Raw genomic sequence first — 16403 nt, 5'->3', positions numbered from 1 at the left:
TCAGTATCTTCAAACGAGTATTCTTACCTAAATCTGACTGTGGTTAATCTGGTTTTTATGTTGGCCGAAAATAAAACCTGAGACTGGAGATCGCGAACTACCTACTGTTTTAGTTTAATATCCCTTTAGCTAAGTATCGAATGGGAATCGTGCGGTTAGACAACAGCAGTGCTTCTCTAACGGAGTCATACCTCCCTTATATTCTCGCAGCAGATGCACGCTCTGGTTATATTTGCTCGCGACGAAAACTTCCATCAACGGTACACTCAAATATTTCGACAAGAACTGGCCATTATATTCTCTTCGTTGTGTTTGACATGCCTTGCTGGCCACTGCCTGCTGGATAATGCAAGAAGATCGGGAGTGGTCGGCGCAGTGATCAACTCCATCCGGGCAGGCAACTGGACCTGAGGAACAAAGATAGAGTATAAAAGGGGCAATTACTGCAGTGATTATCTCTATTGATTGACAGCTCGACCCGAATTCTGTATACCTCGCCAATTCCGAGGCCCGATGCGATCTGGATGATGTTGAATTTATCCCACATCAATCCCTCAATTTTGCGCGGACCAGGAGTTCGTTATAGGTGACAATAGTATCTAGTACCTACAGATAGCTGTTGGGAAACATCTGATATATATGAAAGGCTGGGATCTCTCACAATATACTGCTTTAAATACTGTCAGTTGAGTACCCAGTAGGTCCAGCTCTGCATCGCAGTGTTCTCAACCCCTCAACAAGAGCCATTAATAAAACATATAACGATGCTTATAACGATGCTTATAACGATGCTTATAACGATGCTTATAACGATGCTTGAGGTGTTGGAATACTTCTCTCTAGGTATGACTATGTCTTCTGTGGATCGCTCGACAACGGTCATACCATACGGACGTTCGACACCAATCTCCACAATACAAGGTCAAATAACTGCTACCTATGAGCTTAGCTGCATCACGGGCCCCTTGGGTTTCAGCTCATGAGAGGAATTCCCTGTACACTTGGATTAAGAAGGTGTGACGATTGCATTTTCGTACTGCACGCTTTTCGTCGGTGCCATGCTCCAAACAACGTCTTTTCCTGAAACCAGCTAATTGTGGGAAGTGACGTGGCAAGGGTTGAGATGGTATGAACACGATTGCTGTTCCAAGCGGGCAGGCAGAGACCGAGAACTTCATCACTGTGAGCTTACGGTGTGAAATCATCCCCGTCCAGTGTGTTGGCACGACGACAAACAGCTTTGGAGGTGCAGTCTAGCAATAACATCTATGTTCCCCTTCCCCATAACCCCAACCATACTGGTATATAAACTAGTTAGTATATGGAGCAGACTTCCATTCGCAATAAGTACTCACTAGACCTTTCACTGGTCATAACTGTTTGGTCCCTATCCGTCGGAGGACCAGGCGCCGGCCTGGATGGGCATGGCTACCTCGTCGGTGTGGTATGGTATATACTTGATAGACAAGGGAAACAACTTCCATGATTCATGTGACTACTCTTCTCACTCAAGGTAGTTGTGCACTTGCTTTTTGTCCAACTATTGCGACCGGACATACAATCCCGGGAAGGATGTTTCGATTTCCGGGACTGAATGACATCGGCTTTCATTTCGCGGGCAGCAACAGCGCTATATAAACCGTGTAATGCCCATCAAAAATTGACATATATATCTAGCGACTCATTGATACTAATCAGGCAATATGGCGAAAACAAAGCTCCGTATCTGTATCGCCGGCCTCGGCCGCATGGGTACGTTCAAACTGCCTAGGAGATCAGCTAGTTAGCTAATGATCACCAAGGCAAGCGCCACGCTACCAACTTCCATGAATTGACTGCCCGAGCAAACGTCGTTGCTGCAAGCACTCCCGATAGTGAGGAAAGGAAATGGGGACAGGACAACCTGGAGGGTGTGACGATTTACGCCGACTATGATGAAATGTTGGAAAAAGAAGATTTGGAGGCAGTGGTCATTGCAAGCATCACTGCAGTACATGCAGAACAGGCCATTAAGGCCATCAAAAAGGGCTTGCATGTTCTGTGCGAGAAGCCTCTCAGTATTGACCTTGATGTTGTACGTATTACCACGTCAGTGACAGTTCATATCCAACGTGCTGACCTTTTCCATCTCAAAGGCCCAATCGGTCCTCGACGCGTACGAGGAGTCGCTGCAAACTCACCCTAACCAGAAGGTGATGTGTGGCTTCTCACGCCGTTTTGACGCCTCATACCGCGAGGCTCATGAACGGATCGCCCGGGGCGAATTCGGTCTCCCTGTTGTTTTCCGCTCCCAAACCGCCGACCTGATTGACACCTCGGGCTTCTTCGTAGATTACGCGAAGACCAGCGGCGGTATCTTTCTCGATTGCTCCATCCATGACATTGACCTCATATTATGGTTCCTCGGTGAAGACACCAGTATCAAGAGCCTGCAGTCCGTGGGCGTCTGTGCCGTGCATTCCGGCTTACAGGAGAACAACGATCGAGACAATGCATTGGCTACACTCGAATTCGAAGGTGGGAAGATCGCGGCTTTGTACTGCACGCGTATGATGGCGGCTGGTCAGGAGGATATTACTGAACTTATTTGCGAGAGGGGTTCAGTCCAGGTTAACTTCCAACCAAGGAAGAATCACGTTGAGATTCATGATGCCGCGGGTGCGAGACGCCTACTCCCCCAGCATTATTATGAGCGGTTCAGAGAGGCTTTTATCACCGAGGCTGCCGAGTTTACTGAGTGTTGTTTGGAGAATACAGCGCCGCCAATTAGTCTTCGGAGCTCTGTGAGGGCAGTTGCTGTTGGGCAGGCTTTGCAGCGGAGTTTGATCAGTGGGGAGAAGATCTTTTTTGAGGGTCAGACTTTCAAGAATTAGATAGAATACGAATGAGACATGCGACTTGTTTACTCCGTTGTATTTATCCATCCAGCTTGATATAATGAGAAGTGGTCGAAGATTGAATGCACAGATAAGGTGGATGTTATATTATTCTGGTTCACTCTCTGATTTTTGTGTGCATGAAACACTTTCCCAAAAGCCTCGCCCTTCATATTGTAACATTCGTGGGTGACTAGTTTCCCTGCCAATTTTCATCAGACTCAGTCTACTAAACATTGGCATATTTCTTCACAACACAGACACCTCTATCTTACAAGCACTATGATCCTCTCGCTATAATGAAAGGCAATTTGAACTTCGCGGAATATGGGTCAGATATCCCGGTGATCATTCTCCGGTAAGATAGAGCTTCCCCGCAGACGCGAGTCGATTCCGACTTGGCATATCTCATCTCATTCATTCTCCTCGGACCCAATCCTGGCATTGGATGAGCACTTATGCTTCGATCCTTGCGCTCAGTCGAGCCTATCACATTCCAAGATCACTAATTTGCTACGTTTATTGGTTTTAGTTACCCGGAAAAGTATTCGAGACTCCACTCAACAATTGTTCTGGGCCTTAGCCTGATGTGTGCTGGTAGAAGTGAATAGCCAGATATTATCCCAAAATGTATATTGTCATTGCACATGAGATAATTGATATGGTTGACTGTGCCTGAGCTGGGTCTGTGCCTTCGGCATGTTGGAAATAGCTACTTGGTAGTCGATAATGACGTAGAAAGGAAGACAGTTGGACTTGGTGGTACTCGTAAGGCCCTAATCTTGGTAGTGCACTGTTAGATACTCGGTTGGTTATCATGTTGTATGTTGAAGTTCCTATCGTTAGAGCTACGTTATTAAAACAGACACCCAACCATGCAGCAGTTGATGATGACTGGGGAACTCCTTCGAATCTAGTGATAGATGTGTTACACAGGCCAAATCCATTCAGCCCGAAACGAAAAAGCTACTCGCTTGGTGTAAGTTGTATCCTGTCTCGAGATATTTCATAGTTGACGGAAGGAACTCCTTTTCCTGTGGAAGGGGTATCGAATTGAATCCCGGATGTATGGAGAATGCCTGCTCTTCAACTATAATCCCGAGTTAGCGATCCCCGTCAGGCCTTGGAAAGGTATGTATACTCTGTACGGAATTCGCTTTGCCCCCAGCAGGCATGAAACCGCTTTCCGCTACATACATGGCTCGAATAGCGGCAGATCACAGCATCTATGTCATTACCAATGCATACGAAAGGCATGCGGATTCTTGTATCCGAGTGAAACAAGTTAGCATGTCGATTGAATGCCCTCCAAAAGGATATAAAATCTATGAATCCACCGGTAGTCATCAGATCGGGTAACAACTGAATCAGACACAATCACCCACAAGATAATCTTCAAGACATCCTTTCGAACAGACCAAGCAAACACCCATCATGCCCTCCATCGAGATCCAGCATGCTCCCACCAACATCGAGGCCACCTCGGACATGATCGACGCAGTGAACGTCCTAAAGACCAAGAGTCCCGATCAGAAGACACCCAAAGATCTATACGACGACTCGGAGTTCGACAAAGCCAAAGATAAGACCAATTTCCGCCAGTTCAACGATGCCTGTGACCGGGTCAAGAACTTCTACGCGCAGCAACATACCCTCCATACCGTGGCTTACAACCTCAAAGCCCGACATGACTTCCACAACAAGACGCGTGCCCACATGACAGTCTGGGAAGCCATCGAGAAGCTTAATACCTTCATCGATGAATGTGATCCCGATACCCAGGAGTCACAGATGACACATCTCCTGCAGTCTGCAGAGGCTATTCGTCAGGAGGGAAAGCCCCGCTGGATGCAACTTGTCGGATTGATTCATGACCTGGGCAAGTTGCTTTTCTTCTTCGGTGCACAGGGCCAGTGGGATGTGGTGGGTGATACGTTTCCTGTTGGATGTGCCTTTGATGATCGTATTATCTTTGGAATGGAGTCTTTCAGAAATAATGAGGACTTGAAGAATCCGATCTACAATACCAAGTTTGGGATCTATTCTCCCGGTTGTGGATTGGAGAATGTCATGCTTTGCTGGGGTCATGATGAGTATCTCTATCATATCGTCAGAGACCAGTCGACTATCCCTGATGAAGGCCTTGCGATGATCAGATATCACTCGTTTTATCCTTGGCATCGTGAGAACGCTTATCATGAGTTGATGAACGAGCATGATAAGAAGATGCTTGCGGCGGTGCGCGCATTCAATCCTTATGATTTGTACAGCAAGAGCGATAGCGTGCCAGACCCGGAGAAGTTGAAGGTGAGATTGTCTAAATTGCTGTTTGGTATGAGTTCGATCACTGACGTCGTTTCTACCTGGCCAGCCTTACTACCTCGAGCTGATTGACGAGTACTTCCCTAACAAGGTGCTGCGCTGGTAGGGTGACGGAAATGGAAGCGAGGGTAATCTGGTCATTGAAGGGTTGCCGTATTTGTGTTCATTCGCCGGATACACTCTTCTCCCGTTGGTGCACCGAGATCATGTTAGGAAACAAGAGTTCTAAGGTACTGAATTTACATGCTATTCTACATTCATATACGAAGTAGAACAAGTGGCCGATTGTTTCGCAGACCTAGTTTCATGACGAAATGTGACAGTATCCCTAGGGAATTTAAGAACACACCACCTTTCCAGCCTAGCCATCATCACGCCCATCCAAAAAATGCTCGGCAAACCCATAGCTTACACGGTCATTAACAACACCAGAACTGGATATTTGTTACTAATCCCAGAGTTTCGAAAGCACATTGTTCGTCTCAGGATGGAGAGGTGACTCTTATTGATTTCCTTGACAGTTTTGCATCTAGGTCCCGGTAAGCACCCTCGGTAAACTGTGATTATGAAGAACCACTGAAGAAGTCAACTCTCTCACGTACCAGGGCACATAGCCATCTTGACTTATTCCCGTAGAATCTTGCACCGATGTGTAGTTTTCCTCTCGATTATTCATTGACCAAAGTGTCAGATCGTCGACATCGAACATTTGTGGTAAGAATATATCTTCCAGACCTCGTGTTCTATCCATCCCATCCAACTGGTTCTTGTGGCTTTCAGCGTCATCTTGGGGACCGTTGTCCGTGGAATAGACATTGCCACTGCAATTAGATCCTGGAGAGACTGAATCAGATCCGGATGGTACTAGTGATAACTTAGTGGAACTATCCTGGTCCTGGCCAGGTTTATTGGGCATGCTTGCGAGCTCTTTGCCTAATTTTTCCCATCGATGTTGGCATGTCAAAGGGGGACGCCCCTGTAGTCCCGATGAAATTGTGGACCATTTATGTCCGAGTTCCTTTACCTTTGTTATCAAGTACTGATCTTCCTCTTGCGACCAAGCTCTGAGGCGGTTCTCCACAGAGGGATCTAGCATCTCGGTATAACGCTTGGCACATTGATCGTTGGTCCACCCTTCGATGAGGAGGGCTGCACGGATAGTACTTAGCAACATAAAAAGATAAAGCGATACCACAACCTACCGATCTCCTTCCAAGCAGGGCCTAATCGCTGATATGCATCTAGGAGTATCTCATCCTCCTCCTTCGTCCAACGACCTTTCCGCAACTTTGGATCCAAGGAATAGAACCACCGCTTTCGACAAGCCTGCCTTTATTGTCAGTACTCGGTCTGCATGCGTTCCCTCAAAAGCTCACCTTGCCTGTCCGACTGGGTAGGCTTTTGGAGATCTCAGTCCAATTGCTTTCTCTGCCAGGCATATCTCATATTGCTCTACGAGTGCAAAGAGCTTCGCGTCTTCTTCCGCGGACCATAGGCGACGTGGCATGGCGATTGTTCGATAAGTCGATAGAGTACCTGATTAGAAATCTTTGCAGAAGTTTAGTACTCAGAAGAGAAGGAGCTCCTGTCGAAGCGCAGTTTGGCAGCGGTCGTTCTGAGGCTGTCTTGATGGTCAATCTGCATATCACCCAATCATGAAACCAGTGAGGCGCTCACAGATGGAAAGATGGGAGCGAAATGAGGTCAAAACAGACGTTATCTTCTCAAGGTCTGCACATCTGCACTCAGCTCAGCTGATCCTGTGAAGACATGCATGCCCCGTTCACAACTCGGCTTGAGGTCAGTGACTACAACTCGGCTCCGCGAGGAGTCGGCCCCACGACGAGGAATAAAGTTGCAACCTGATCAACACGAACCAGCGTCAACACTGCATCCTCTCACACGTCAACGTTCTTCTCACACGTTAACATCCTTTTTCATCAATCTCTATCACGATGTCGTGCCACCCCTTGGACCCAGCTACCGCGAAGGAGATCAAGCAGGCGACGGATCTGATCAAAGCAGAATACAGTGGGATATCACTGCATTTCAAAGCTGCCGGACTGGAGGAACCGCAGAAAGCCGCTCTGGTAGACTTCCTGGACGCAGAGCACTGTGGTCAGGCCCTCCCCGTCATTCCCCGCCAGATATTTGTGATTTGGTACATTGCGTACACTCCTCGTCTTTTTGAAGGCATCGTGGACCTCTCCAAACAGGCACTTGTCCATCATAAGGAGCTTCCGCGCGACTTTCATGGGCCAAGTGATCGAATGGAGATGAACGAGGTTGCGCAGGTTGTCTTGAAGGACCCTGTTGTTCAGGCGGAGATCAAGAGACTTCATATCGATGACACCACTGTCGTGCTAGATCCTTGGGATCATGGCGTAGATGGTGAAGAGACGCAGACTCGTCGCATCCAGGTACGGGGTTCTCTTTTATCGAGACTCGAGGTGCACAACAAACTCATGGATTCACTTTTAGGTATTCATGTACATGCGAAACCCAGCGAATAATGACCCCGATTCCAGTCACTACAGCTTCCCTCTTGACTTCATGGTCATTGTGGATCCTTGTAAGATGGAGGTGACAAAGGTCATCCGTCTGCCCTTGGGATCGGACCCAACTGCTTCTGCTGTTGGCTCGGAGGTGCCTCATCGTCGGACCGACCCCGTTGAACCGGAATATAACCATCGCCTGCAGAAGAATCCACCTCGGACAACGCTGAAGCCTTATCATGTGATTCAACCGGAGGGAGCATCGTTCACTGTAAATGGATACTTGATTGAATGGGAAAAGTGGCGATTCCGTGTTGGATTCAACTGGCGTGAAGGTGAGATGAACTTCACAATATCCGAGTGATAGCTTCGATACTGACTCAATCTAGGAATGACTCTCCACGACGTGTCTTTCGACGGAAAGAGCGCATTCTATCGTCTGTCTTTGTCGGAAATGTTTGTACCCTACGGTCTAGGCCTCATTAAATATCTGGACGGATGTGTGGTCACCAAAGATGGAAAGCCCGCGCCTAGACCTAACGCTATTTGTGTCCACGAAATCGACAATGGAATCCAGTGGAAGCATACCAACCACAGGACTGGTAACGCAACCGTGGTGAGGAAGCGCCAGCTTGTCTTACAAAGTATTATCACGGTGGCGAACTATGAATACATTTTCATGTGGTACTTTGATCAATCTGGGGAACTTACCTACGAAACTCGTGCTACCGGCATTCTCTCGACTCAGCCGATTGATAAAGATGCTACAGCTCCATGGGGTACTCGTGTCGCAGATGGCGTGATGGCCCCAAACCATCAGCATATCTTCAACCTGCGCATCGACCCAGCCGTGGGAGGCCATAAAAACAGCTTCGCGTCCACCGATACTGTTCCGCTTCCCTGGGATGAGGATCTGAACCCTCTCGGTCACGGATTCGTTACGCAGGAAAGCATCCTGGATCGGGCAGGTACTGTCGAGGACGATGTTTCTAAAGGCAGAGTCTTCAAGATCTTAAACGAGAATATTCAGAACCCCGTGTCGTTGACTCCAATTGGGTACAAACTGGTGCCGTATCGCTCTCAGGTAAGTCGACCACGAACTGCTTGGTTCTAGATCTCTCTAACAATTGATCGTAGATGCTACTCGCTCGCCCGGGCTCCTGGCATTGGCGCCGTTCAGAGTTCTGTGAGAGCCCAATCTGGGTCACCAAATACAAGTATCGTCAGCTGTTCCCATCGGGTGACTACACCAATCAGTCTCTTGGCGGCACGGGCATCAAGTCGTGGATCAATGAAAGTCGCGACTCGGTACGGAACGAAGATATCGTCATCTGGCATACCTTTGGCTTCACGCACAACCCACGCGTCGAGGACTTTCCGGTGATGCCTGTTGAAGTGGCACAAGTCAAGCTGAGTCCTTTTAACTTCTGCCTCTTTAACCCGACCAATGATGTTCCTCCGTCGACTCAAGAGTTCAACAAGAGTGTTGAATACACTGATCAGAAGTCGACGGTTCAGGAATCCTCCGGGTGCTGCTCTGAGCCAAAGAGCTACTTGTAAAGTGCCCCGAACCTTTGTTCTTCATGGGACAGAATGATAATAGGAAAGGGGTAATGAAACATTGGTACTGTACTGCATATTGAAGCTGGGAGTTGAGAGATTCAGAGCCTTTCGTTGGGTTCTATGACTTCTACAGGGCTCTAAACTCATGTGGTCTTGATGGAACTACGCAGAAAGGGAAATGAATTCTCCAATGCTTCGTCTATTTGTCATACAAGTACTTATCTTAGCTGTGATATTAGATGGTCGGCTTTAATTTGATGGTGCACAACCCTGAAATAATATCCCAGTTGTAGGAAGGCCTTTCGAAGGTTGCTCTCATAAATTAAAGTACGCGCTTATAGCATCAATTTCCATATCCGAGGGCTTGGTTCATAATTTGGGGACCCATACTAGCAATATACTGTAACCTGCGTACTCAGTAAGGAGTTATTGACTTGCGTAGTATATAAGAACTCAGCTCTACATATTCAATCGTCTATAAACGTATTGAATCATCAAAGCAGTCGTTAGTGTTTTGTCAAGTATATCGAGAGGAATTCTTTCAATAGGTAAAAATTCTCAAATGATCGGCTGGTCTCTCACCCAGCTAACGGGTTTTCTAGTCCGACAAGTAGATCCATATAGAGCAACTCTGAATATTAGAAATAAATTTATAACGTATGTCTCCCGTACTGATATCCAAGAATATTCAATTCAGGTACTATTGTCTGTACCTGAACAGCAAGTACCAAGTAGATTATACGAACAGTTATATAAAGTATAAGCTAAGATGACCAATTGAACTAACAATAGACTCAGGGAATTGATCCATAACTCCTGACCAGACTATAAAAAGGTCAGAGGTGTTCAAGTTAGTCAATCTTTGTCATCTGACTGAAGTGCCTCACAGACACCTCCTCGTGGAACAGCCGATCAACCTCCTCCAAAGACTTGCCCCGGCAGTCGGGCACATAAAAGTAGGTGAAGACGGCCGCCGCGACAGCCAGTGAACCAAAGATGAATCCCACCTTAGCGTGCAGCGCCGCGTACCCGTCGTCTAGGAGGTACGGCAGGGTGAAAGTGACGATGAAGTTCATGGCGATGTTGGTCAGCATGGCGACACGCTGCGACTGATCGCGCAGACGCAGAGCCGGCACCTCGGCGGACACAACGTATGTCAGTGGACCCCAGCCCGTGGCGAAGCCGACGCCAAATAGGGATAGCATGGCTACAATGGCCGCGCTGATATGCTTCAGGGAGGAGCCCGACGCGGAGGACGAGGCCTCGCCCAACCCGGCCATCACGAAGAGTGCGACGGCCTGAATCCCTGCGCTGAGTAGTAACAGCGGACGCCGGCCGGCGCGGTCGCTGAACAAGTTCGACAAGAGGCAAATCACGGTTGCGATTGCGCTGTTCATCAAGGTAACATCGTAGGTGTTGATGGTGTTGAGCGATTTGATGAAAATGGCTCCATACTGGCTTGCAAATGCTTGTCCGGTTGCTTGCTGGAAGAAATTCAGTCCGATCACAATGAATGTGCGTTTGAGATTGACCCCCTGAAAGAGCTCAGTGAAGGTACCGTGCTCCACCTCCGTAGCCAGAGCTGTCTGCAGGTCGGACAGCTCTGCTGCGATCTCTTCGTCGGAAAATCTGCCGCTTCGGAGGCGCTTCATAGCGGCGGCCGCCTCGTCAGGGCGATCTTTGGTCAGGAGCCAGCGTGGAGACTAGACGATGTCAGTGGTCTTGATTTGAGTATGCACGACTAGGCATCAAACCTCTGGAATCCACCAGACCAGGCAGAGTACCACCGAAGGTATGATGTAGTATAAGCCGAGGGGGATGCGCCAGGAGGCATTGCCGGGGAGGGTGCTTGTGGCGCGGCAGATGACATGGATGATGAGGCCTCCGACCTAGGATTCATGGTGGTCAGCATTGAAATTCAATGAGTGGATATATATTGGCCTCATACTGTCACGCTCAGCTGGTATGTTCCCACAGCGAACCCTCGGACAGGCGCCGGAACAATCTCCGCTTGGTATACCGGCACTACGGCCAATTCCATTCCCACAAAAGCATCTATCTGTGATCAGTAGCATTCTGCATACCGTCGCTCTTTGACATACAGTTTAGGATGCGTGCCGCCAAGATCTGGCCTCGAGTCTGTGACGTGACGATGATCGTGGCTGTCACGAGCGCCCAACAATTCATGGAAATCATGCACACTCGTCGCCCATAGCGGTTGCTGATCAAGCTTCCCACCACCAGGCCTGCCCTGTCAGCAAAATCTCAAGTGGTCAACGGGCTCGTATGTTCGGCTCTCACCGACGGCGAATCCGATATAGTTGAGACTGTTCAGCAACGACAAGAAGTAGGTGGGGATGGCGTAGCTGCGTGTCTTAGTATCGTACTCTCCAAACTGCTTTTCGAAGGCTGTCATCGATTGGGTGGTCGCAAAACCCTGGTTGTCGAAGCCATAGCTCAGCTGGGACAGGGCCACCAGAGCGCACGATAGGGCCAACGTGCGGTTGAAGTAATTGCCAACTGAGAAGAACGGCATTTTGACTCTCAAAAACATCCAGTGCTCCCATGTCCGTACTCACGATAGCTTATTGTATAATATACTGTCCTCTTTGGCATGTATTCATCGGCCTCAGTGATGGTGATACCGACTTCCGACGGCTATCGGACCGAGCACTGTGACCCCGTGGGTAAATACATAAAATCGAACAGACGAGCCGTCTGACGACATCGTGTCAAAGTCTTGCTCATGACAGTAATGTGCCCAAAAGAGCCGAAAAGAGAACTGAAGGGTACGATTTCATATTAGCATGTGTGAGTACAGCAATTGAATAGTCGCAAGTAGCAATATAGCAATCTGAATATCGGTCACGTGATGCAAAATGTCGCCATCAGCAGTGTGGCTTTCGCCATACTCTCCGGTTGGCATGCAGTAATCATGCTCTCGAGATTGTAGATGACTGCCACAGCGTGAGTCAAGAATGAGGGTCCGCAAGAATACGTGTATGCAGTGCCGACGGAGGAAGGTACGTACTGAGGCCCCATCGGGGACTGCCGCTGATTCACTTTGCAGGTCCGCTGCGGCGGCGAGCTCACTGGGTGTACCAACTGCATGCGGCTGAGCTTTGCCTGTTCCTTCGTGTCAAATGAGCAGGAAACAGCCGATATTAGTACACAATGCGCGAATGTGGCTAAGCAACCTCTTCGGTACACAGTTGGAGGTACTGAGCGACGGCGCGGAGTGCGTGCCTGTCAATGTTGCCGCAGGCATAAAGCCCGATGCAGCGGAGAGGTGCCACGATGTCGTCGATGTGCTGAGCGCGGATTCCAATGTCACTATCTGTCCAATAGACAGACTCCGAGGCTGGTCTCTTATGAGATCACTAGGAGTCCGGAAAGACGGCAAACTCCCCCTCTGCCTACTCCCCTGACTGCTAGTCCAACTACAGCAGCAGCAGTAGGCTCTGATACTCTGTGGGTCCGCCCAGTACTGGAAGCACATATTGATGCCTTCTTTGAGCACGTCTACCCCAATCCGCGGTTTCGCTTCCTCCACCAGAGCCTCTTTCGACGCAGCTTCCGGCACGACAAGCTGGACCCCCTTCTCCTCCGCTGTGTCTGCGGCATTACTGCTCGCTTTCTGCACCTAGGCGAGCACGCCACTGCGCTCCAGTATGCTCGCGACTGGCTCCGACACGCCGAGTCGCAGGTGTGGTCGCGTTTAGCAGATATGAACGTCCCAAACCTGCAGATATTGGTCTTGCTGACCTACTGGCACTTGATGGAACATAATACTACCATGGCCTGGACTATGTCTGCCATGGTTGCTCGCATAGCCTACGGAATCCGCTTGAACCACGACGACAGTAGCGGCCGTCATGGTGCTTCGTTTGTCGCGCGTGAGGCTAACCGCCGCCTGATGTGGTCAATCTTCATGCTGGACAAGCAGTATGCCGGTGGTTTTCTCGAACTTACACTTTGTCCACCGGAGACAATGTATATTCAGTTGCCCTGCGGGGAACGATCTTTCGAGCTGGAGATTCCAGTAATAACCAGTACCTTGTATCCAAGCGAGGTATCTCCGGATCGCGAGAAAAAGGTCGGGTTAATGGGCTACATGGTTCGAATCTTCGCTATCCGACATGATATTTTGCAGTATGTTTTGATAGGTACCTCCACCCAATAGAAATATCACGCCTGGCTGACTGCTCGACTTAGGAAGACGAGGCAAATTATGTCTGCGCGAAAGAACCCTTACGCAGAGCGTGATCAACTTCGCCGATTGGAAACTGCTCTCGATACCTTCGCGGCCCAGCTACCCGATCACCTTCAATTGACCTCTCGTAACATCCTGCTCCGCGCGTATACGCCGCACCTGATGGGGTACATTGTGCTCCATTCGACGTGGCACCAACTCTATTGCGACCTATACCGGATGATGATTCCGGGGCTTCGTGAATCAATCCACGAAGACATCCTTCAGCAGGTCCCGGAAGCATATGCTGCATCGTGCCGCAAAATTTGTCTCGATCACGTTGTGGCAGCAGGAGATCTCTGGTCGGAATTGCTACAGCAAGCGGACCCGCTCACTATGACAGATAGTACCTTTGCTAGCTACGTTCATCAGAGCGCGCATATCCTGGCGCATCTGTGGGATCTGGACGATGGGCAGGACCAACAACTACGGGAGCGCTTTCAGGTCATGATTCAGGTTCTGGATCATCTTGCGCTCCTCTATCCCGTAGTTGCGAAAATTGTAAGTGATTGACCTAAAAGAAGAAAAAAAAGAATCCTTGACTTTGATCTCTTTCTGATATCAAAATCAGCAACAAGACATTCAGCTTCTAATTACCGAGCTGGATCGCGTGATACCAATGTTTCACACGCAGCGAGAACAGCATCCAACCCTGACTCTCACCCAATGCTGGCGAACGACACTCCGCCAACGAGGTGTTCGCGGAGGTCAAACTACGTCCAAGTTCTCTATGCTCTCGAGCGTGTGGGATGGCACCGGATCATCATCATCATCATCAACGCCATCGCTCTTTCAACCAGATAACGATGACCTGACAGGGGTATCAATATCTGCGTCAACTGTTGGCTTATCTCCTGTGCCTATTGATGCTGTAGACCAGTGCGACGCCCTTGCCACGGCGGACCACCACGTACTGTCTACACCTACAGACGACCTATGGCTTCCAGCGACTGGAAACGAACTGGACAATGGGACGTTGGACTTGTTTCCGTTTCATCAGGTTTTTGAGGACTGGCATTGGACTACATGAAGCGTCTACTCTCTGGCGCTATGAGTCTGCTTGTTTCTCGTTGCGCTTCTCCCACAACTGCCTGGGACTCGGTAGATCTACCTCAGGGAACCGAGGATCCTTGGTGTAAGGCAGCAGATCACTAGTCTCCACCATCCAGCGAAATACTTGGCTTTCCAGGTACCGCGCCATGGGAATGTGTTCCGGCTCTGCAGCCAGGTTACGCAATTCCAGCGGATCCTCTGTCCGATTGTACAACTCTGCCGGTTCGTAGAGCCGGTAGATATACGTCCACTCACGGTTGCGAATGGCAATCGCCTTACCCACCAAATCCACATCTTCATGCTGCAAACCCGCCTTGAGATCATACGGGAACCGCGCACGCTCTAATAACGGCTCCTCCGACCGCAGAAAGCCGCCTTCCGAGAAAGCGAACTGGCGATGCGGAGTGTTGTGGAGGATCGTCGGCAACAGCGACTTGCCGTTATGAGGGAACGTCTCGTCCAACCCGCACAACTGCAACACGGTGGGCACCAGGTCCACCATCTCGACCATCGTGTCGCGTACCTGTTGCTGTGGTAGACCCCCGCCAGCCAGGATCAGCGGTTCACGCACCAGTGTCTCCGAGAGCCCACTGGGCCACTTCTCAATCAGCCCGTGGTCGCCGAGATACTCCCCATGGTCAGTGAAGAAGAGCGTCACAGTCTGATCCCAGAGCCCTGTAGCTTCAAGCTGGGCGACGATGCGTCCGAACTGATCGTCTAAGCGCGCGATCATCCCGTGATAAGTTGCTGCCACTTCGGCCCAGATCTCCGGTGTGGCACGATGCGTGCCGTAGCGAGACCGGATCATCTGCATGTACCGGGGCTCATAGCCACTCTAGCTTCCTTATTAGACATGAAGACACACATATAACACATACGGGTCACAATCCCACCTTTACCTCAGGAGTAGACGGAGCCACCATATCCTCCCGCCTGTACAGAGAGAAATACGGCTCCTCAACAGTAAACGGACAATGAGGAAAAAGCAAGGGCAAGAAAAGCACCCACGGCTGCTCACTCGGCGGACATTCCAACCACTTAATGGCACTACGCACCGCAGCCTCATCATAATCAACCTGCTGAGCTGCATCGCGCCGTCCAGCGTAGAACAAACGCTCCCAGATGGAAATCTCTTCCTCAGGACGAGTATCCTCCGGCTGACCCGCGGAGCCAATAACTTTACGAAACTCAGGCGGCTCCAGAAACCCATACTCCGTAATACTGAGCTCCGTCACAGCAGGGGCAAATAGATCCCCCCGCGGCGCAAGGCACGCAATATGATACCCGCCTTCCTTGAGGGCGCGGAACAAGTTCGGCTCCCACGGCTGCAGCAGCGCCTCTAGTGAGCGGTGGCCGCTGACGTGCGGGTACCGACCGGTGAACGTTGAGCAGCGCGATTGACTGCACACGGAGGCTTGGACGTAGCATTCGGTGAAGCGGACGCCGCGGTTGGCAAAGGCGTCGATGTTGGGGGTGTGGAGATGGGGATTGAGGCCGGAGCAGTGGAGTGCGTCGTAGCGGAGTTGGTCTGGCATGAAGAGGATGAGATTGGGGCGGCGGAGGGGTAGGCCGCTGGGGGTGTGGGGGATGGAGTATGTCATTGTGAGGGAGATGAGTGTGGGTTTGGATTGAAGAGGGTGTTGATATCGAAGAATGGTATACTGTACTAGTAAGATGTTGTATATATTTGATGCCGTGATACCGACACCCGCCGATAGCCGGTCGATGGCAGTAGTTTCGGGGTTCGGCTCTTGGTTAACCAATAGCTTGGGAAGTAATATTATCCTCGTATCATATTTAGGGCCGGGCCATCTGTTATATCTTCTCTCTACTCGTCTTCAA

The 16403-nt window shown here is 49.8% G+C and overlaps 7 protein-coding genes across 7 annotated transcripts; 4 read left to right on the top strand and 3 right to left on the bottom strand.

The window, feature by feature from the left end:
* Positions 1-1575: 1575 nt before the first annotated feature.
* On the top strand, positions 1576-2913 carry ASPBRDRAFT_187145 (uncharacterized protein). Its single transcript, XM_067620089.1, has 3 exons — positions 1576-1752; positions 1803-2074; positions 2136-2913. Exons 1-3 carry the CDS (start codon positions 1704-1706, stop codon positions 2871-2873), a joined length of 1059 nt encoding a protein of 352 aa, XP_067474385.1. The 5' UTR covers positions 1576-1703; the 3' UTR covers positions 2874-2913.
* A 1397-nt stretch (positions 2914-4310) lies between these two features.
* ASPBRDRAFT_59133 (inositol oxygenase) lies at positions 4311-5304 on the top strand (the record flags this gene model as incomplete). The annotated part of the gene is made up of 2 exons (XM_067628003.1): positions 4311-5183; positions 5248-5304. 2 exons carry the CDS (start codon positions 4311-4313, stop codon positions 5302-5304), a joined length of 930 nt encoding a protein of 309 aa, XP_067474384.1.
* Positions 5305-5727: 423 nt separating this feature from the next.
* Positions 5728-6705, bottom strand: ASPBRDRAFT_34446 (uncharacterized protein; the record flags this gene model as incomplete). Its single annotated transcript, XM_067623238.1, has 4 exons — positions 5728-5755; positions 5801-6347; positions 6401-6528; positions 6575-6705. The coding sequence occupies 4 exons, from the start codon at positions 6703-6705 to the stop codon at positions 5728-5730; spliced, it is 834 nt and encodes a 277-aa protein (XP_067474383.1).
* A 448-nt stretch (positions 6706-7153) lies between these two features.
* On the top strand, positions 7154-9253 carry ASPBRDRAFT_34445 (uncharacterized protein; the record flags this gene model as incomplete). Its single annotated transcript, XM_067623237.1, has 4 exons — positions 7154-7618; positions 7680-8028; positions 8083-8777; positions 8831-9253. The coding sequence occupies 4 exons, from the start codon at positions 7154-7156 to the stop codon at positions 9251-9253; spliced, it is 1932 nt and encodes a 643-aa protein (XP_067474382.1).
* Positions 9254-10107: 854 nt separating this feature from the next.
* On the bottom strand, positions 10108-11792 carry ASPBRDRAFT_136467 (uncharacterized protein; the record flags this gene model as incomplete). The annotated part of the gene is made up of 5 exons (XM_067618795.1): positions 10108-10959; positions 11011-11145; positions 11205-11311; positions 11359-11502; positions 11558-11792. The coding sequence occupies 5 exons, from the start codon at positions 11790-11792 to the stop codon at positions 10108-10110; spliced, it is 1473 nt and encodes a 490-aa protein (XP_067474381.1).
* Positions 11793-12234: 442 nt separating this feature from the next.
* Positions 12235-14516, top strand: ASPBRDRAFT_200302 (Zn(II)2Cys6 transcription factor; the record flags this gene model as incomplete). Its single annotated transcript, XM_067621418.1, has 6 exons — positions 12235-12279; positions 12327-12494; positions 12609-13408; positions 13472-14009; positions 14080-14387; positions 14438-14516. 6 exons carry the CDS (start codon positions 12235-12237, stop codon positions 14514-14516), a joined length of 1938 nt encoding a protein of 645 aa, XP_067474380.1.
* A 40-nt stretch (positions 14517-14556) lies between these two features.
* Positions 14557-16162, bottom strand: ASPBRDRAFT_187137 (uncharacterized protein; the record flags this gene model as incomplete). Its single annotated transcript, XM_067620088.1, has 2 exons — positions 14557-15396; positions 15455-16162. 2 exons carry the CDS (start codon positions 16160-16162, stop codon positions 14557-14559), a joined length of 1548 nt encoding a protein of 515 aa, XP_067474379.1.
* Positions 16163-16403: the final 241 nt, after the last annotated feature.

This window comes from Aspergillus brasiliensis (genome assembly GCF_001889945.1).
Source record: "Aspergillus brasiliensis CBS 101740 unplaced genomic scaffold ASPBRscaffold_17, whole genome shotgun sequence".
NCBI lineage: Eukaryota > Fungi > Ascomycota > Eurotiomycetes > Eurotiales > Aspergillaceae > Aspergillus > Aspergillus brasiliensis.
Note: the sequence above shows the minus strand (reverse complement) of the source record. Positions and strands in the feature narration are given on the sequence as shown.